The following is a 21,741-nucleotide window of genomic DNA, read 5'->3' as shown; positions in this document are numbered from 1 at the left end:
TGGCTACTATCAACTAGGATACACGAGTCTGATTTTTTTCAAAATGCCAAGGTTCTTTTAACAACCTGTATTTCTGAAACAATACTATTTCGGACATACTTGGAGCTACCGAAAGATCTTTAAGTTTTCAATGCTTTTCCAAATTGTTTGTTTCTTTCCAAATCCGAGGTAAAAAAGATAACTATAAGTTTGTTTTTGAAACAACATCCATTTAATAATCACTCAATTTAGATCCTAAAGACCAACAGTTATTCAACAAAAATAGTTTGCAATTACTTTTCCACTTAATCTAAAAGATGTTAAGGGTAATTATTGTTCCAAATAATAAGTGTCTTAAAACGTTATAAACCTACATATATTAAACCATAATTTGCAAGAAAATTCATATAATATAAAAGAAAACAGGCACAGCCCCTTTATTATTAAAAGTAAAACATATAAGATTTATTGTTAATTCTATATGCACAGGTAAGTTACAACTTCCAGGGCAACAAGTCACCTAAAAGATTGATGATAAAATTACAATTTGGGGTAAGAATATATACTAGGCAGTGCTGGAACGTAGTCGGTGGTGTACATTTGGGCCCGAACAAACGCCTCTTTGTCTTGAGGTTCTGGAAAAATCGAGGCATTTCCTGAAAAAAAAATTACAAATGCATTTACTGCATTATTAGGGATATTAGTTAAACCTTCTTTATAGGCGTATTCAACAAGATTCGTGGCAATCCTGATGGAGCACTCAGTCACCCTAGATAGAGATGGGTAGATGCTGCCTTTCTCCAGATCTTGTTCAGTTACCATTTCAGATAGCGCCTTAATGAGAAAAAAGCTGCTTAGAAATACATTCCACCCAAAATAGAAAATTGTTACTTGTGCGGCCATAAGGAAATGATCCTCTCCAATAGTTTTGATTCCGGCACACATTACTCCTAGCCCAACTCCTGGAAAAATATAGGCGTTATTACCTTGTCCTGGACAGTGCTTCTTGCCATTCACAGTTACAGGATCAAATGGGCTGCCACTAGCAAACACACAGGTTCCCTGTCAAGAAAAATGATTAAAAATTACATTTATTGTTTTAAGTAAGCCACTATTTACATTTGTAAAGTTATAGGCCTGTTCGGCAGTGCATTCAGCCTTGCTTGTGGGATTGCTCAAAGCGAAAATAACGGGCTGCTTGTTGTTCTTCGCCATTTCTCTAAGAATTTCTTCGGAAAATGCCCCAGCTATAGCAGCAGCGCCGACCAAAATCGATGGTTTAACCGTCTTTACAACTTCAGTAAGAGTTTTGATAGGAGCGTGCTTTTGTGCGTAAGGCGCCTTATGTTCAGATATACCCCCATCTGGACGATCTTTCACGATGAGCCCCTTTGAGTCAACCATCCAAATTTTGCTTTTCGCCTCCTCCTCACTAGTACCTGTACAACGAAATTAGTCACCTTCTTATAAAAATAGACAAAATCAGTACATACCTTCATCGACCATGGCCATAACACACAATTGTGCGATTCCCAAATTGGCTTCTCCAGCACCCTGGAACACCAGCACATTGTCGCTCAGTCTTTTCTTGGTTATTTTCAATGAAGCCAATAGGCCGGCCACAGCAACACTGGCAGTTCCCTAAGGCAACAATTAATTTTTTGGAAACTTATTAATAACGGAAACAACCTGAATATCATCGTTGAAAGTGCAATAGCTATGTCTGTATTTTTCCAGTAAACGGAAGGCGTTCGAGTTACCAAAATCCTCGTATTGGACGAGACAATTCTGGCCGTAACGATGCACCACAGCTTGCATGAATTCTTCTATCAGATCGTCATATTCCTGACCTATATACAATAGAATAGGAAAAATTAGAATAAATAATATTAGATGGAAGAAGTTGAATTCAAATGAACTTCTTTGAGCCATCCCGTATGTTTCATATTATGTCCAGCTTATACCTCTCCCCCCGTCTCATATATTTAAATTACTTTAATTTTACTTTTGCATTTAAACCGTTCTTTGATGTCTAAGAGAGTTTTTGATATCTATTACTCCATTCAGTTACGTACCTCTAACTCTTCTCTGCCTCAACCCGATATATAAAGGATCGCTCAAATATTGCTCGTTGTTAGTGCCCACATCGATGGTAATGGGCAAACACTGGTGCGGTTTTATGCCTGCCAGAGCGGTGTATAAGGCCAACTTGCCAATGGGAATTCCCATGCCACAAGCACCTAAATCTCCCAGACCTAGAATACGTTCACCATCTGTTACCACTACCACTCTTACATCTGTAGATGGCCTGAAAAAAGTAGAGCGTTTGCTGCTTTTTTTGGTAATAGAGAGATTGAACTCACTCACCAATTTTTGATTACTTCATAGACGTGTCCTTTATCGTAAATCGTTATGAAAAGTCCCCTGGGCCTCCTGAATACTAAGCCGAAGTTTTGACATGCAAGTCCGACAACTGGTGTGTACACTATGGGCATGATATCATGAACATACTCCCTGGCAAATCTGTAGAACAGCTTTTCATTGCGGTCCTGAGGCCAAGAATGTGATTTGGAGATTAATACTATGTTTTTCTACTACAGGGAAAGACTTACCAATAATCCCATAAGGAAGAGATATTTGTTGAGAGGATCATCGAGTCTATCCAGACATACTTTGCAATGTTGCACCTGTTCTTCCTGAGTCTTCACACGAGGTGGTAATAGACCATGGATGCCCAGGGCTTGTCGCTCTTCAAAGGTAAATGCCAAACCCTGTTGAAGTGAATTTTATGCGCATCATTTGAAACCACATATAGGATTCTATCTTTGATTTTCTTTTGGGAAATTACTCGCGTTCCTGAAACAGTTATTGGAGTGGTGGAATTGCACACTGTGCCTAGTTAAAATTAACCAAGAACAGTATTTGTCTTTGACTAATGGCTCCAAAATGTCAAGAAAAGATTTTCTTGACATTTTGGTGGCATATCAGTCATCATTTTCAGAATGAAAGAAAGAGTTCTGAAAACCTTAAGAGGTTTCTCAGGTAGTTTTGCCTGAGCATAGTGTCCACTTTCACCGCCCCAACAACCTCTTCTAGTCTATGGCGCGTTATTACAAAAACAAATAAAAGAAAAAACGAACAATGTGTCTCAAACATGCAAAAAAGGGTTGGAAAAGAATCTGTATACGTTTCGTGTTATATAATTTATGAATGTTTATAAACAAAGATCACAAGACAGTCGTATAAACATTACTGATAGCAGACACATGTGGGTTTCTGTATGTGTAAATAATACAAAAATACGTATGGTGCGATGGTTAGAAAATTACGAGTTTCGTTCGTGGTATATTTACCCTGCCAAGAACGTCCCCTAGATTTTCAGGGATAGGCACTTCGAACCCGACTTTTGGCACCAAATCCCACCACAAGTCTGTCATGTTACATCAAATGAAATTAAACGCATGACTGAGGGAAATGAGGGCGGCAATGGTCCTTGGAGAGGCATTTTTGGTGCCCTACTATGATAATATTAGGCGGTCAATCGATAGTTTAAATCGCGGACTTTTCACGCAAGTATACCCCACATTGCGCAAAAGGGAAGCCTGTCTATGGTTGAATGTAAAAACGGTGTGCTGTTCCTAATTCGTTTCTTTGAGTTTCCCAAATATTGGACCCATTACATAATGCAACAACGCGTCTGCCTCCCCTATGATGAAGAGCAATGCAAAGTGAGATGTTCGCTGCTAAATGAAGACGCTTAACAAAGGATCCACCGTGAATGACTCAATTACAATAGAATTACATCAATCTGCCAATAAATTATTGTAATTCTAAAGAACCTTTGCTCGGCTTATAACGATTTGCGATTCTCGGACTTACACATTTGACCTGCGGTCGGTGTCTACACGATACTTTATCAATTACAATATCCTGGGGCGAAACGCCTGTTTTGTCTGAAAAATCTGCATAAACAAAACAGTAACTAAATGAATTCCTTATAACCGGCAATTTCCAGTTGAATAAAGACAATTTAGTGCGTTTATTAGATAGACAAAAATTGCAATCTTTGGCCTTCGCACATGTAACATATAAGCATAAATAGGCGAATGTTAACAAAGACGCATACTTTCATTGGGTAAAAGGGTTGCCAGTGAATGTGTAAATCGAGGATAATGATGTGCTGCTTAAGGCCAGCAAGATGATAATGACCAACGAATTAAAAGAAATCGCTGGCAAATGTATAACAAGGTTTCATCTAGCTATAGAACTGCGAGCTTTGGGATTCACATTAGTCATGAAGCGTATCGTATTTGCATTTTCGTTCCTATTTTCAAGTGTTCTGGAGCATCTTGAGATTACCTTCAGTGCAAAGTTCAAGTTATGTATAATATTTCGAAGCACATACAACAGCAATTTAGGAATAAAGTTCACTCTAAACCCATAATTATCATGCTTACAAACTGATGCAAAATTACGCGTATTTTTGTCATTGTCCTTTTTAATCTGAACTCTACTGAATCGACAAGGTGACAGCTAGTCTTATGATAATCTCATGGTTTTACACTTTACAGCCAGATTGATTGATTCCAACGTACGTACTTAATATTTCAAGTCTGCCTATAAAGTATAACCCATAGCAACGAGGGGAATGTGGACCCAGGTTTTAAGAGCGCTACCACATAACAATCTCTACGTAATTAATTTAATTATTACACATTAAGCAGCCAGGTAATTGTTTTGTTGCCTTACAAGTCTTGACGTGACAATTAGCAAATGTTCCTCATGTGTTTTCTTAATTATAATAAATCTGCTAATCACCTTCTGGGCCGCGCTAAGGTCAACCGAATGATTTTGTAGTTCTCAGTATATTACACCTTTCACGTTGGGTTCCATGCTCATGTGTGACGTCAGGACCGGATTCTCATCGCTGTTATTGCGTATGAAACGTTATGAATGACTGATTTAGATTTTCGGAATAATACTAGGAAGGGTCGTTGCGGACTTTTTCACGTACGTACGTCCCAATCTTGATACAATGGCGGCAGAAAAGTTAATGTCAATAACGTGGATTAACAATGCTGCAGCTGTCATTGATTATTTCATAGTCATCAATTATTGCAGTCATAATAAAAATTTCTGAATGATGCAATTCAAGCTTACACTAGACGATTATTGCTATGATTGTTGCAATACATGTGATATGTGAAATAACATTGAAACTGACCTTATTTAATCCAGGATTTTTCAGCCGGTCCAAGCCGCTCTCCGATCCAGGAACAAAGTAGTCCCCATTTCCCCACTGTCCCAGCCTGTCCTTCTCCATAACAACGTTATCCAGAGCTACGCCGTTCTGCAACTTTGAATCGACTCTTTTCCCTTTCACCTCTTTGGTGGTGACGATACAGCTGGAATTACAGAGCCGGTGAGTGAGTGACTACAAGCGCACCTTGTCCGTTTTTAAAATATCGCCGAGTAATAGTAAAAAGTATTACGCGATGGCAGGAAATTTTCCTGCTTACAGTGTTGACGCGTGCGCCTGCCTTTTTTTTGGGGGGGAACGGTTCAGGACGTGCGTCGCGACGCTGAGCGTCAGGTCCCATCAGCTGTTAACCTTGTGACGCAACGCATTTTCGTTTTTATGCTGTTTGTGGCCTACGGTCAGTAGGCGGATGTAATGTGTGAGTGCGTATGTGAGGATAATTGAGGATCAATGTGCCTAATTCAAATCTCATTCCGAAAACATTCGTAGTAACGATCTTCATCAAGCTAATCTAATCGCAGATTTGCAGTATTACATCATGATTACCTTAGGTTTGTGGGATAGAATTGCTGCCGTAGATTCCTCAGAGTGCAGTGAGCACAAAGTCCACGTTAACGTCCACATTAACGTGGTCAGTTTCCGCGGTAAAATACTGTAAACTGTTTATGAAAATCTTTCAAATGCCTTAAAAAAACGTAATGTAATTTATTGGCTTTAGTCAATATCTAGGGACGTACTGGACGGATTTTTTCCGCAATTAAAAAATACAGGGTGTTTTCAAAAGATCGTAATTTTTTATTTGATCGCTCTGTATTTAGGAAATGTTTCGCCGCATTTAATCAAAATAAATTGTGTCCTAAAGACCATTTCCTGCAGAGCAAGTGGCGTGGGCCGCTTTATGTACCATAAAATCAAATATGATCCAAGATGTTGTCAAGAGCATTGTTGCGAAGGAAGCTCTATTTTTAATTGGGACAATCGTGCGAATGCTATTAAAGTAAACATAAGAGTTGCCCCCACTCTGGCCTATGGCATCAAATCATGTTCAGCGCCACTAACCCCGCCTAATATAGCCGCCTTTATTTATTACATAAAGTTAGACGAAGACAAAAGCCTTGGGATATATCCTTCTACGCTAAGTGGTCAAACAGGCTCTAAATGCTAGTAGACGTACGTTGTATATTCAATCTTAATTTAATGGTTCAGGAGCGTGTACTCGAAGGGGAGGGCTATATGGTAAGCAGCAATTAACGTCAGATATGGGTCATAGGTCCATGCAAAGCGGCGGCAAATGAGAGTTTGCAGGGGCAAAAATGGAGATATTTTCTTTAATATTTAAGGTGTGATAATATCAACTAAATTCTCGGAAGTGTTTCAATAAAATTATTGTTTTTTGGCCGATTGCTTCCGCCAATACCTTTTCTAGTTGTCAGCAGCTGGCAGCTTGAATTTCGGAAGAAAATCAGGGACAAAACGTCTTAATGAACTATTGAAATTTGGGGTTGGAATAAAAAAGTGTTTTGGCGGCTACTGTGGTTTTGCTATGGAAACACAATTGCATGATAAGAGAACCTCTCCGTAGGACCGCGCCTAAAAGGGGCTGGCGCTCTTTCAAGCTGCACATAACTGAGCGAAGCTCCACACGTTAATTCGATTTTTGCAAACATTTTGGAAGTTCGAATTCGGTCTTTTTTGTCATCACTGTTACTGAAAATCTGTACTTCAAACCCTTCAGGTAAAATTCGTGACACCTGCGGATTACCCGAGGTAGTAGAAGTCACTTACCGGCGTCCGTTATTCCCTGTTGAAATATTTTTCTGATTCGAATTTCTGCAAGGCGAAGTTACATTTGCAGTATTCCCCATTATCATATAACCACACAATAATACAAATAAAACAATTTCGGCGTGCTATAATATTAAAGTCATTTTTTCACTCCTGAGCACAAGACTTTTAACCAGTGACTATAGATTTTCTCTGTGTTTCCTACGACCAGCGAAGCGCAGCCCATATGGGTGTGCAACAAGGAAACATTAAAACCATATAATTGAAGAATGCGCAATTGTAGAAACTTATTATGTGTGTTTCCAAATTGTCTAATTAATTTATTGTTGCGCAAGACTGATGAAGACTGGTTTCGAGTTTGGTATATTGTTGTGATACGTGCAGGTTAGTTCAGGTTAGCAAGTCTTGCGCCCTTGGCGAAATTTTTAACCACTTTCTCCTATACTCGGAAAAACTGCCGACCAAGTAAGTCCGCCGTCCTTCCTGGTTTGCCGCCTTGAGCCACCTCCCGACCCCCTCTTAAGGCCCGTACTGGGTGTGTGCAGTTTTTACTAGCACACTTGGCGCACTTAAAATCGGCAAAAACTCGTTGAATTTGTAAATAAACTATTTAAATTCTTGTCGTGCTTCAGCATCTCAGCCGCATAGTTCCATCGAGAAGCACAATTTCGTTGTAGTTGGCTCGCGTCCCTAAAATGCTGCAAAACTTGATCCCGTTTCCGCTCTAGGGCCTTGACGATTGATTAGCATTTTCCAACGAATTTTCCAAATATCTTCATCAAACCCCGAACCAAAAAATACTTACGTATAGGCGGCATTTTCGGTGGTCTCGATGCCCAGAGCGGCGCTCTGCTGTATCTGCTTGAATATTCTGGTGCTCATTTTTCTCCGCCTGATCACCTTATCACTGCTAGTAATTAGCGTATCACAAACATTAAAGTAATTGTAGAGAGTTTTAAGTAACTTGCTGGAATTTATACCCGAATTGACGATCATGTCTGGTTCTTCCGTAATGATAAGCTTCTAAGGTTATTTGAAAAAAAGTCTTATCAGGCTAATAGCTTATGAACTGGCGAATTCATGATTTAATATGGAATAAAACAAAGTTGAAAATCGTTGTTGTTGTGACCACTTTAGTCAGTAAAATACCGGGGATAACTGTATCATTGCCAAATTTCTACACTCTGCCAGCTTAGCGTCCTTTAACTACTTCTACAAAATCCTCTGTAAGCAATACATTCCCACTAATCACGCCACAGTACATGGATGCATGAGATGATTTAGCTACAGTGATTGATACCAAAACCAAAACGTAAAAATTTCCTGCTGTTTACCATGAAATCCAAATCACTACTTACGGTGATGCAGATTTTGCTTTGGCGCTCCTATCAGGTAGTTCCATGCAAAGTGCAGCCATGCTGGCTATGCTTCCCATTATTTCCTTCTCGTTCGCTTCAGTATGCTTATCGAGGACTGACCGGAATAGCTGAGTATTTATTTAGACCTAGAAAGCCCCACGAAGTTCCTCAAATCGATAAATCGAACATTGAAGTTGTATACCAACAATTAAAGTTTAATAATTCAGAATTGTAATGAACAGGAAATGATTTCTCGTGGTGTAGGTTAAATATAATATAAATTTCCGTTTAAGGGACATAAAAGAGCCCTTGAAGGGGTTAATCGAATATTTGAAGTTGGTTTTTTCTTCCATGAGTCACGGGAACGGGGCGAGTCCGTTGCCCTTCATTGTCGCCCCCGTTTCCCCTGTAAAAAAGTGCCTCCCTGTTCTAAGCCGTCGCCTAATCTTGCTTCATCACAAGGCTGGTAATGCACAGGAAAAATGTGATGGTAGTAAGAACCAAAAGACCATAAAATCCTAAATTTAAATCGCTGTTTTATTCATGCACGTGCCATTGTAAAAATCTATTACCTAACTATAATAGTAAAGCAGTATTGGAGCTTGGTTTCACATAACATTATAATCTTAATTATTCCCACTGCTCAAGGCAATTAATACTCACTACTAATCTATGTAAAGTAGTTAAAGATCCATTAATTTAAGTAATTACTAATTTATTAACGAAAACTGTCTTCTGGGGGCTAGAAAATCTATTTGTGATTGGACCGCAAAAGGCACTTTAGGTGTGGACGACGCCTTGGGGCTCTAAAGCTCAATGAATAATATTATTAAGGCTAAAAGGCAATTATTAGGCTATTAAAATGATTTTAGTATTCGTCCCCTTCATCAGCTTCAGCTTCAATAGAATCTACCGCGACCTGCAAAGGTTTAATAAAATTTGGGTCTACTTGTGTGCGCATACTTACCTCCTCGTAGTCCTTCTCTAAGGCAGCCAAATCTTCTCGTGCTTCGGAGAACTCGCCCTCTTCCATCCCTTCACCGACGTACCAATGGACGAAAGCCCTTTTGGCGTACATGAGGTCGAATTTGTGATCCAGTCTTGCCCAAGCTTCTGCGATTGCAGTGGTGTTCGATAGCATACAAACGGCTCTCTGCACTTTTGCCAAGTCTCCACCTAAGGATAGTTAAAATGAAAAATTATGTTGTCGCAATGATTGAAATCAAAATGGGGCCCCACCGGGCACTGGCTACAAAAACCGCATTTAAGGGGCCCACGAGAAAGGTAATTTTTGAAAACTCCAGTAGACCATTTGCACTAATGATATTTGGTGTGAGAGCAACGCCTTGAACATCGAAGATAAACGGACAAATATACAGCTCTTGTGGTTGAGAAACGGGGGCGCAGAGGGGCCCCATGTCATGACTATAGAAGCCACGTTAAAGGGCCTATAAGAAAGGCAATATTTGAAAACTGCGGGCAAGTCAAATAATAGACCTTTTGCACCAATGAGATTAGGGGCAGATCGTGCTCGATTTCTATGAGTTCACCAAGCATCTGAATTCAGGCGTATCACCCAGTATTACCCTGCGCATCCAGGTTAACCCCACCAATTTCATTTAAGATAATATGTAGGTCTCCAACAAGTTTTAAAATCTTACCTGGAACTACAGTGGGCGGTTGGTAATTGATCCCCACTTTGAATCCCGTGGGACACCAATCCACAAATTGAATTGTACGTTTCGTTTTTATGGTTGCGATGGCGGCGTTGACGTCCTTGGGCACAACGTCCCCTCTAAAAAACATCAAATTCAATAATATAATTTAAAAAAACAACAAAAATCGCGCATTAATGGGTTAAAGTTCTCATTTTTGTTTGGTACACGGTATAGAAGTCCTCGAATGGGCGTATTAAGTATGACGAAACGAGGTTTTTTTCCGCTTCTCTTCATCTCAACCCATTTTGAGAAGATAAAAGATGTTGGAAGTATGTCGTAGATTAAATATAACTGAGACTCTTCACGTGAACCCGACCGCCTCCGAAGAGCGCAAACGCTACGCTGTTGCGTACTACGTGAGCAGGTCTCTATCGATATCTCAACCCGAAGACCCAAAAAATATTTTTATTTTCTGGCCTGCCTGGTGGGGCCCCGTTCAAGTCAGAATTACGTAAGCTTACCTGTACAACATGCAGCAAGCCATATATTTACCGTGCCTGGGATCGCACTTGACCATCTGATTGGCGGGTTCGAAACACGCATTGGTGATTTCGGCCACTGTGAGTTGCTCATGATACGCTTTCTCAGCTGAAATTACCGGGGCATATGTAGCCAAAGGAAAGTGAATTCTAGGATAAGGCACTAAATTGGTCTGGAATTCCGTTAGATCTACATTTAGAGCACCATCGAACCGAAGGGAGGCTGTTATGGAGGACACGATCTGAAGTGAAATTATTAATAGATGCAACAAAGTTGTCACTATATGCACAATACTTGTCCAATCAGGCGGTTCAAGTTGGTGTAGGTGGGCCTCTCAATGTCCAGATTTCGTCTGCAAATGTCGTATATGGCCTCGTTGTCGACCATGAAGGCGCAGTCTGAATGCTCAAGGGTTGTGTGCGTGGTTAAAATTGAGTTGTAAGGTTCGACCACTGCAGTAGATACCTACGGAACCAATGAATTCTTATATTTTTTGGGAATAACGCCTCGCACACCAGTAGGGATGTTGGAGCGACGGAATTGCCCCGACGGCCCCCCGCTTGCACGTGAGGCGTTATGTGTAAAAAAGTTAAAGCAAGAATGACCAATCCACTGCAAAAACTTGCAGCTGTTGTGGAGCATAAAAATGTACCTGCGGGGCTGGATAAATGGAAAATTCGAGTTTGGACTTCTTCCCGTAATCCACGCTCAATCGTTCCATCAACAGACTTGTGAAACCGGAGCCGGTGCCTCCACCAAAGGAGTGGAAAACTAGAAATCCCTGGAAAAACGCACAATTAAATACAGGGCGTCCGTTTAAGAGCCCCTCGGACTTCTATAAGTTTATTTGTCATTCCCTGGCTAAATCAATTACGGGGATGTATGTATATAAGGCGATTGAAGGCGATTTTAAAAAAATTAGTGACGACCATACATGGTGTCCCAAAAAGGCACCTGAATTTTTCCCATGTACTAGAATGCTTTTCTGCGCCCATGTTAGCTCCTAGGCCTTTTTACCCCGAGATGCAGTGACTCGAAGCTATAACGATTTAAAAGAGACTTTAGGAATTTGCAATGCTCCATAAAAAATTGATATCGCAGTTAGCTAGACTAGGGGATGGATTCTCATGTAATGTGCCAAAAATACATACAGGGTGTTCACAATAACCACTTTAATTTCCATCTTTTAACCTTCTATCAGTAATGTGATTTTTTTTTACATAAATGGTATCATCGGCCTGTGAGACCGACTTAAAAAGATTGTTTTGTCATGCGCTATGCCTGTAGTTTCGAAGTTGTTTTAAATTTGAGCAAATTAAGATTATACAGGTTGTGAATGTTTTTTTTTTCGAAAACTAAGCCGACTATAAAATTTAGCAAATCGCCCACGTCAAGAGCCCAAAATAGTTTAAAACTTTTGTATGAACATTTTTTTTTTAATATTTAGTTTTCGATTTATTATGAAAATTAAATTGTGGAATTTTTCAAATTTTTCCCAATATCTCGGAGAATAAGAGAAAGTTGGTAACGCTGTTTCGAATATTAACTAAGCCCCAAGTTTAACACATTTTCTCTAATTTGACCAGTCTCGTAGTCCTCGCCGTTTAGGAGACAGCAACGGTATCCCATGGGATTTGGGACACCCTGTACAGCGCAAATTGTAACGTCGATCTCTCAGATTATTGCCACGTGTATGGCGAAAATGTGCGCATGCGGATACTGATTTTTCGTGAGGAAGCAGAGGATCTGGGGTAGGAAGGTACTGGGAGGGTGAATACGCAGTACTTGTCAGTCTCAGAGACCGCACGTTACCAACGAAAGGTTAATCTTGAATTTTCTTGTCTTTTTTCGGACGCCCTGCAGAGTCGTCTCGAACTCATCTTCCTTAACCTCATATACGTCCCCACAATTTATTTTTTCTGTGCAACACAAGTCCGAGGGGCTGGACGCCCTAATCGCGTCGAACCTTCATTGAGGTTTGATTAGCCATTTAAATGCAGTGCTGCTTTGTTACAGCATTTTTTCAGTTGATATTCGCCTTTATAGCGCATTTCCTCTATCGGCCTACGCAGGATGATTACGATTCCTTCAGCCAGCGGGTGAGCGGTAAAAACCGTATGAAATATGCAGCATTCAGCTGCGGAACCGACCATTAACGAGATAACTGAAGATAGAATCAGACACTCGTACTGCGTAATTAATATTGAGGCCTAAATAAGGCGAGAAAAGGGGGATTCGCTTTATGGTTTGCAGGCCCACGCCCTTTGTTGCGCCACTTGTACGGAAACTAACACTACTTTGTTATTAATCCACCGAAAAATCCTGTTACATGAAGATTAATGAAGCACACAGGAGTCGGTCTTAATGGCGGAAGGGGATATCCCATAGTTATTGAAGCGCAATGGGTCGGGTTAATTGGACCGAACACTGCGAGAATCTGTTGATGGTTAATTTAAGCTGGTGAAAAAGTTTAATAATTATGGGAGAACATGAATTTAAGCCTCACCTGTAATCCCGTGCATTGATCGGCCAACTTCCTTATCCTGTCCAGTACAACATCGACGATTTCTTTACCGATGGTGTAATGACCACGTGCGTAATTGTTCGCGGCATCTTCCTTTCCGGTGATAAGCTGCTCAGGATGGAACAGCTGGCGATAAGTCCCGGTACGCACTTCATCTACAAATTTATACAGGGTGTCTCAAAAATATATCGACACACTTTAACGGGTGGAGGACGTCAATACAAACTTTTTTCTTTAATAAACGTATGCCCACAAAACAAAAAAAAAACGTTAATTTGTCATTTGAAGAACTTATCGACATGCGTCGATGGATTGGAGGAGGAGGTCCTGCAGTCAGGCCCGCTCGTTCTCCCGATCTCAACACCCTGGATTTTTTCCTTTGCAATTATGTCAAATATCTGGTCTACGAAACGCCCATTCATAATGAGGAAGATCTGTTGGCAAGAATAATGGTCAGTCGCACACATCTCGGAGCTATTCCCGGAATATTCCGTAGGGTCCGCGAGTCAATAAAGCGACGGTGCAATCTTTGTATTGAAGCAAATGGCCAACATTTTGAACAATTATTATGAACCACCGTTCATTTACTAACCGAATAATGCCTAACATGAACGAAAAGTGATTGTAGGGACCAAAACCATATTACCCGTTTTCTGCCCAAACGGCCCATTCGCCCGCATATGTTTACTTGAGAAAAAAGTTTGTTTTGATGTCTTCCACCACCCTTTAAAATTAGTTGGTATACTTTTGTGACACCCTGTCTATTTCGCTCCGTTTTTGGGGTTCATCCACGGGGATCTCGATAATCATTCCAGGCGGAGTAAATTGGGGCAAGGCTGCGCAAATTCGAGTTCCAGAATATGTTCTTAAATTTTTTTCATTCTTAGGGCCTTTGGAAGAATTCGGGAAAACGGAAGTTTGCACCTTCTCCAGCGCGGCGATCTCATATTTGAAATCAGACGTTTCGATTTTCGAGAACCATCATCAGCTCTCTGTTTTTACTTACAAACGCTATCTTGGATTTTCACGTTTACGAATTCAATTGTCTGTCGTTTAATGCAAAAATAAAAGATCGTTTTTTTTTGCAACGAGCGCCTCGTAAATAACACAATGCGCAGGGTGTTATTTAGGCACGTGGCCGCACTTCAATTAGTGATTTTTTTGAGCAATTTTAAGACGAAAACTTTATTTAAACGTAGGTCTAGTAATACTTCGTTTTCAAGACACAGGGTGTCAAACTTTTTTAAAAAATCCTTTTTTTTCCTAAAAATCTTTAGCTGACCTTGTCGAAATTTGGCAATATTTTTTGTTGATTGTGGTTATTTACTTACTATTACCTCCTTTTTGAAAACTTATATATTTCAGCATTAAGCAATTATGGCCTCCCGGGTCACCGGATTTAAATCCGTTAGATTTGAATTTCTTCGTTTTTGGAACTCTGATGAATACTAAAGGATCATTTCGACGAATACGAGATTCATGTAATCAGATAAGATATATTTCAGGAATATGTTGTTGTTGAGCCATGTTTGCACTGAATTTGACGAAGGACATTTTCGGCAGCTATTGCAAGTTTCTTGTTACTTATTGTTAAATGTTTTTTTACTAAAACAAATTGCGTACCGTTCTTCTAAGTGTAGTTTCAGTAAAGGGTTTTTCCTGTTTGATTTTTCGTAAATATCCGGCATTGCTCCTGTGCACGCCACTAAGAAAATGAGCTAAACAATTTCCAGCCTAAAAGATTCTATCGTGTTACATTAAAAACTGTCACCAAGTTTCATTTGTTATATTAGTTTGCGTCTTCTTGTTATTTAAGAGTTTTTTTTTATACATAACTAAAATTTTTTTTAACTTGACACCCTGTATCTTGGATACGAAGCATTACCGAACCAATGTTCATATAAACTTTTCGTCTTATAATAACGCAAAGAATCGCCCCTTGAAATTCGGCCACGTACTTGATCAACACCCTGTGTGAGAAAATGATCAGAGGCGCTTGAAGGGTTCTCCCTGCACTTCGCAAGCACAGCTCCGTGTCCCCCCGAATTATTTCATTCGCCAGCGCGCTATCTTCATATGTACACCCTGTATATATTTATGAGTGCTCTGTTTAGCGCCTCACACCAGGCAATGAGTTAGATGACTATCCAAAGATCAGGCCGAAGATTAAATAACTTTGCAAGTGCACCGCTACAGTTACTTCAACATTTCACTGTCATACCGGTTGGTTTCGCCCATCTGTTTTCGCAAATCAACCATGATATCCATCTTTTCGTCTAGGAAGTAATAACTATCCCTGTCAGAGCCGGCATACCGACAGTTCTTTCGGACGGAACATCGACACCCACATTCAAATCATGCCATGGATGGGTGAGGAATCGCACTTGGTTAATTCAACAGTTAGGGGCATTTTGATTTCTCTTTAGGTCTCCTATATGATTCAAATTCCGGATGGAAATGGTCGGTGGTACGCAAAACATTGGGGAGGCCTCCAGGCTCCCAAGTAGGAATGTCCTGCATCTACAGAGATAAAGGGTCGCTCTAAATAGGTCTTCCTGCACAAGGGCCGGGGGTATGTATGTAATTTTTCCATGTCCTATTTCGTTTGGGGTTCGTAAGGAGCAAGCATAAAAAGTCCTCAGGGAACGCATAATATGTACCCACGAGATTAATTTTTGCGATATGAAACATGATCGATGGCAGAAAAGTAGTATTTAGAGTGCGCCCTGGATAAAGAAAATGAATGAGTGTGAAAATTTCCTATTGTTGCTGATACGAGTTTATTAACCTGCATTTATTAACTCCTCACTGTTTCTTCTGTTTTTGTATCTCGGTCCACACCTTAAAGTTATATTCTCAACCAACTTATTTTAGTACCGGTTCATATCCCCGTCTTGGATCTGGAAGCTTTATGGGGCATCCAAGTATATTTTAACAGTACCGATTTATTTCCCATAGCAGAATAATTACGATCTCGGTCATAAAGCTCATCTGCTTTCCTTTCCTCACACCGAAGAAATTGCGAATGCATTACAATCTCGATGATGGATGAACAACAAGAGACTAAAACGTGCAATCTCGGCTATTCCGTGAATTTCTTTTTACAGAAATAATTCTCAATACCGTAGGCTCGGGTAAATTGAAAAATAATTGCCTTCCCATTAGTACCGGCCTCATAGGGGGGCGAGGTCGGGCGACAGACCAGGAAGGGCGGCGAACTTTCCCGGTCGACGGTGGTTCTTGAAGCAGGGGTCGATGATTAAAAATTTCGCCCAAAGCTCCAGACTTCCTAGGGCCAGCCCTGCTTCCCACATGCCGAACGGTGCGTCTTCGTGCAAGAAATTTTCTTTGCACGACTCTATTAGATCTATTTCTTGTGTCTTGTTACTTGGGCGTAACCGAAATCGAATAAAAATTTCTTCCTAACTGTCCTTGTACCAGAAGTGTCGTTTTACACGATGGGTTGCGCCCCGTCGCAGGGTGATTAAATTGCAGGATGTCTAGGCCCCATGTGCTCATGTTACCCAAAGGACTAGAACAGGGGGACAGTCGAGCATAAAGGGGTGTGCCTCAATTATTGAGGTGTGTCAACGATTATTTAATGTAGAGGCCTATTTCTCGATGATTCAATAGGTGATTGCAAGAGATTCGCGTCGTTATTTCTGGTTAAAATATCCGTCTACGCAACAAGTAATTGGTTTTTGGTGGGAGCCAATTAAGCATTCAAATCCCCTGCTTTTACTTTTTTCGAAATATATCCATAAAAAGGTTTAAAACAACTCGTCAAGTCTATATTGTAAGTTTTCCTAAATTAATGCCATAACCTTACCAACAACAGTGGGCTCAAGATCCACGAATACGGCCCTGGGTACGTGCTTCCCAGCCCCAGTTTCAGAGAAAAAAGTGTTGAAACTGTCATCACCACCCCCGATGGTCTTATCAGAGGGCATTTGTCCATCGGGCTGGATTCCATGTTCCAGGCAGTACAGCTCCCAGCAAGCGTTTCCAATCTGGACACCAGCTTGGCCAATGTGTACGGATATACACTCCCTCTGGGAGGAATAAAAATCGCATTTAGAACGTTGACCCTATAGTGTATTTATTTGGGGACACGGTATCGCTTTTTTGGTTTGTAGACTTTGTGCTAGTCACGATAAAATGAGTAGAAAACCTGGAGATTGACGATCGATCAATGCCCTTTCACGATGAGTTATGAGTGGTCTGTGCCGTGCTCAGTGGCGTTTAGGCCTTCATGTCACCTACAGCCTTTGAGGGTTGTAAAATAACTAGATATTTTACGTGATATTTCCGGTTATACCGGAAATGGTATTGGAATGTCGACTCGTTTATTTAATGGAATACCCTGTATATTATATCAAATTTCGATCCTGCAGAACATCATGAATTATTTTCATTTTTAATGGTCCGCGCCTAAATTTTACAGTTTTCGAAATATTTAGAATTTTCCAAAAAAAAAAATTATAATTGCAACCATGAATGCTTTTTGTAATGATTCGGAAATGGCGAAGTATTTTGCAACGAAAATTTGCGATGTCGTACAAAATGCTTTACTGCCCTTAGATGTGTTTAAACTACCAGTATTGGAAAACAGTCGTCTCAATAAATGTAAAATTTAGATGCAGAGCATTATACGTGAAAAATGTTCATAATGCTCCGCAGAATCGAAATTTTATGTAATATACAGAGCGTTCCATTTAAAATAAGCGAGTCGACATCAATTTCCGGTATAACAGGAAGTGGTATTTTTACGAAAACTTTTAATCAATAAATTACCTATGATTTAGTTTGATAGCCAAATTCAAACTTTTTCCTAGTCATAGTTTTCAAAATACGAATAGAGGTCCGTATTCGTGAGACGCCCTGTGTATGTAGATTATAGAATTTGGTAATCGAAACCCTCCCGACTGGCCGTCAAGAGTAATGCTAAAATCACGCGGGCTGCCGTTCGTGATACATTGCCAAAGTGCGTGAATTCTACTGTTTTGACATCCCTTCCGGGGGTCATTTTACTACCCGTATTATGATACGTTTTATGCCCTTTTTTTAAGAAAATCTGATTTCAGAACATTCATAATTTGCAATTTTCTCTTCGTTTTGACTCCTTGCAGAGTGCATTAACTAAAATCAATATAAATTCATCAAATCCGATATTTGATGGTCCAAGGACAGGTGCTCACGCTGAGGAGGTTTTGAAAACAAAACAATAACGCTCCGGTAATGGCGTCTCCGCGTCTCCACTAGATTCGCTCGTGCAAAATCTCAAATTTCGGGTGGAAATTGGGGTGAAATTGGTCAAAACTGCATGTTAAGTGAGTTGAACGTTGGATAAGCGTAACGAGTGTTAATTCAAGCCTGTGCGTGGCGAAAACAGGTGAAAATGTTTCAAATTTGGATTTCCTTTGACACTTCCGCGAAAATAGGACTGTTTACGTTCGGGTCCCCGAAGACGAACGAGACGACCCCGAGGCGAGATCGGGCCGAATCTTGATGTAAGTAGAATTGATTAAAGTGAAAGAGCGAAAAGAATTCAGTATAACAATGAAGTATTGTCTGGAAGTTGTACATGTTTACGGAAACTGATAGAGACTTTAAGCGATATTTTCATGGCAACGCCGTTCCAGCAGCTTTGATTGATTTTCGAGGACTCTATCAGTATATCATTTAATTAGCACATTAACTCGTCACTCCTACGTTTCCACCGACCGTCGAAATCGGTTTGAATTCAGAAACGTTTCCCGTTTTAAGAGCGTTAAAATCGCGTTTAAATTTCAATTATAGTCTTATTACTGCGAATCGCATATTTAATTTAACATTTCTCCAGATAATGGGAAGGTTTATAAATAAACCATCCTCGGTGCGAAGAAAGTCATTGTACGCTGGATAACATTCGCAAGTACTACTTTTAGAAATTGTCTCCTCTTCTACTCTAAAGTGCATGGCAACACAAGCACTTTACGGAAATCATCGTAGGCAGGACAAATTTATTGAAATCCGACAATTAGCAAACTTAAAACTTGCAATTACAGATTCTATTGCGTGACCATTGTTAATCAAAATATTGTCTCAGTTGAACATTTTAAATTAATGTTTTAATGTGTTTCGTGTAAATCTAATGATGCATAGTGTTACCTAAAACAATTAAAAGTTTGAGGTATTAGCTCGGTCCCAGCAGGAAAGAAAGACAAGTCCGGGCTGTCAGAAATAGCCTGAAGTATGTGTAAAGACATGCGATCGGTGCACTGTACATATTTCTGACTATTGCGGAACAATCCGCAAATGGTTTTACTCTCTTTGGAACGGACGTGTTGTGTCATAGACAATTTTACTGACGTCCGAACTCACGCAACTTTACGTGACAGAAATCTGTCTTAATCTATATAAAATGGCACTAACAGCTTTTAAGAAAACGAGGTTTTTTCGTCATATCTACCGCAAGGCTCACGGATCTATTGCATTAATTTAAAAAAATTCCAGAAAATTTTCAGTGATAAGAGCTTCCAAGAGAAATTCAAATACCTGCCAACGATTAAGGCGAGGCAGACGATACCTCTTGTCTATTACAAAAAAAATCAACCGCCTTTGTATTGCATTCCAATACTCCCATCTATACCAGGCACATAAAATTATACCCAAAGAATGGATAATAACCTCATGGATATAATGGTGACTGGTACAGAAGGAAACTATTATGTAGCTACGGCGATATGTACCATCAGCTTTAGTAAATTGGAAAATGATTAGTGATTTATAGCCACCGACGGAAATAAATTAATAATGGAACGTTATAGGCGAAGGGTTCAAAAATGTGTCCATTATTCAATTTAAGTCCCAAATCCAAAAGCCCTTTTATTGCAATTACATAATATTTCAACGTCTCGCCCATCCCAACGGCTAATCATTCAATTAACCCATCAGGACGAAACCTAATTATAGTTCCAAGATGGGCTTATTCAACAACGTATATAAGGGAGAGGCCTGTATTTTCCACTCGAACGATGCGAAATTATCTTGTAATGAGAGGTAATGCTCTATAAAAACAATAAACGTAAATTAATGGCTTATTGTTCAAATTGGCGGCGATGACAACATTATCCAGTTAAGGCAAAATTCGCGAATTCTTTGTCACTGAATATGGGCGATTTAGAAACATGTACAACGTTTGTTTAGCCGAACGATACACTTAAAAACTAGCTTTCATGGTAAGATGAAGTCATCTGCTGTCTTTATGGCCGAGACACACATGAGGCCCCAGAACAATAAGGAACTTTAAAAGGGTTATTACCATTTAAATTTCGCTTAATTAAATGCTAATGTCTGCTTTAATTGCTCCAAATTGGGACCGAGTGCTTTAATTGCACGGATTTTTAACAAAAACGGTTATTATTTTAAATTTCCTCTATGCAAACCCACCAAAGGTACTTTGAAGATGTGTAAGTTTTGTTGGGTCCGTTATATCTTTAACGCTTTAATCGTCCGATATGAACGCAAGAGAGATGCAGATCTGCAATATTTCACGGTGAACGAACTCGCCATTCAAACTTCTATTAAGAATCGTTTTTTTTTTTTTTAAGTTGAATTAAGGACATAGATAAGTTACGGTTTTACGTTCGGTTTTTGCAGATTTCAGTGCTTATGGTTGGTCTCAGGTTTCTAGAAATGGATAAATTCTTTTTCGAATCAATACCGGGTAATTGTTGGTTATTTAAAGAATTCTTTTTTTCTTTTTAATTGCATTGAGGTGGATAAAGTGTGTCAAGATGAGGCAAAGTTTCCTGCGATACTTGAACGTTACAGTGGGCTCTTACGGGCATCTGGCTAATATCAACTAGTAGTGCCGTGTTCCAGTATCCTAATTAGCTTTAATTAGTTTTTTTCGGGTGTGGCAGTAAAAAAAATACATTTTTGGAAATTAAAAAAAAAAACCGTGTACGATTGAATGTTCTAAAAATTGTCTCAGCAGGGAATTAATGTCAATACACAGTATGAGGGTGCTTACCATTTTTGCCGGCGGATTGCAGGAACGATAAGCGCGATACACAACTTAAAAGCTTCTTATGAAGCAGCGACGATGAAGAGCAGGAATGAAAGTCACTCGATGTCAGCGATGCGACACCAGCGAATCGCATATGGCTTTCGGTCTTCTTCAAGCCAGCTTTAAATGAAGCCGATGGCACGCTTCATTGTTAATAGTGCGCACGCTCTACGAGGGATTTGTCTGTTTTTATGGAGCCTTACCAATCAAAATCTCTAATTAAGCCTGAAATCTTCCATAAGTGCGTGAAGATCCATTAAAAAAAAAAAGAAAAATGATTCTTTGGTGGGTGAAATTGTTATAAAAAAAAATTCTTTGAGTCTTTAAGAGATGTAGCATAGCTGATTGATAAAAAAATTAATTTAATAAGAAGAAACGAGGGTCGTACGTAAATATAGTATAATAAATCCTTAGGTGTCCACGAGCTAAAAATACGTTTTTAAACAAGAATGACCTGGAACCAAACCAGCTTTGACAAGGGCTTTCTATGCAAAAATGGTTCACCGTTATATGTATCTAGGTTCCCTATAATTTCTGTAAGTTTTGTACAATATCTTTAGAACACCCTGTATAAAATATAGGTA

General features: G+C 39.7%; 2 protein-coding genes and 1 long non-coding RNA gene across 4 annotated transcripts; 1 reads left to right on the top strand and 2 right to left on the bottom strand.

Annotated features, from left to right (window-relative positions):
• Positions 1-188: 188 nt before the first annotated feature.
• On the bottom strand, positions 189-8,083 carry LOC136346042 (NADP-dependent malic enzyme-like). 2 transcript variants are annotated; one of them, XM_066294890.1, is made up of 11 exons: positions 7,830-8,083; positions 5,204-5,384; positions 2,592-2,750; positions 2,347-2,528; positions 2,055-2,287; positions 1,669-1,829; positions 1,473-1,620; positions 1,099-1,418; positions 871-1,041; positions 690-813; positions 189-635 (listed from the first exon to the last, which is right to left on the bottom strand). In XM_066294890.1, the coding sequence occupies exons 1-11, from the start codon at positions 8,018-8,020 to the stop codon at positions 520-522; spliced, it is 1,986 nt and encodes a 661-aa protein (XP_066150987.1). In that variant the 5' UTR covers positions 8,021-8,083; the 3' UTR covers positions 189-519. The 2 variants fall into 2 exon arrangements, with proteins under 2 accessions (XP_066150987.1, XP_066150989.1); XM_066294892.1 differs by lacking the exon at positions 7,830-8,083 and adding an exon at positions 7,025-7,256.
• Positions 8,084-8,901: 818 nt separating this feature from the next.
• On the bottom strand, positions 8,902-21,264 carry LOC136346043 (tubulin alpha-3 chain). Its single transcript, XM_066294893.1, has 9 exons — positions 21,122-21,264; positions 16,934-17,156; positions 13,087-13,259; positions 11,233-11,361; positions 10,875-11,045; positions 10,562-10,821; positions 10,044-10,177; positions 9,350-9,558; positions 8,902-9,301 (listed from the first exon to the last, which is right to left on the bottom strand). The coding sequence occupies exons 1-9, from the start codon at positions 21,122-21,124 to the stop codon at positions 9,251-9,253; spliced, it is 1,353 nt and encodes a 450-aa protein (XP_066150990.1). The 5' UTR covers positions 21,125-21,264; the 3' UTR covers positions 8,902-9,250.
• Positions 14,759-16,424, top strand: LOC136346044 (uncharacterized). Its single transcript, XR_010733250.1, has 3 exons — positions 14,759-15,327; positions 15,385-15,474; positions 15,531-16,424. It is a non-coding gene; the product is annotated as an uncharacterized lncRNA (long non-coding RNA).
• Positions 21,265-21,741: the final 477 nt, after the last annotated feature.

This window comes from Euwallacea fornicatus, chromosome 21 (genome assembly GCF_040115645.1).
Source record: "Euwallacea fornicatus isolate EFF26 chromosome 21, ASM4011564v1, whole genome shotgun sequence".
Taxonomy (NCBI): domain Eukaryota; kingdom Metazoa; phylum Arthropoda; class Insecta; order Coleoptera; family Curculionidae; genus Euwallacea; species Euwallacea fornicatus.
The sequence above is the reverse complement of the archived record's forward strand: the minus strand, read 5'-3'. Positions and strand labels throughout refer to the sequence as shown.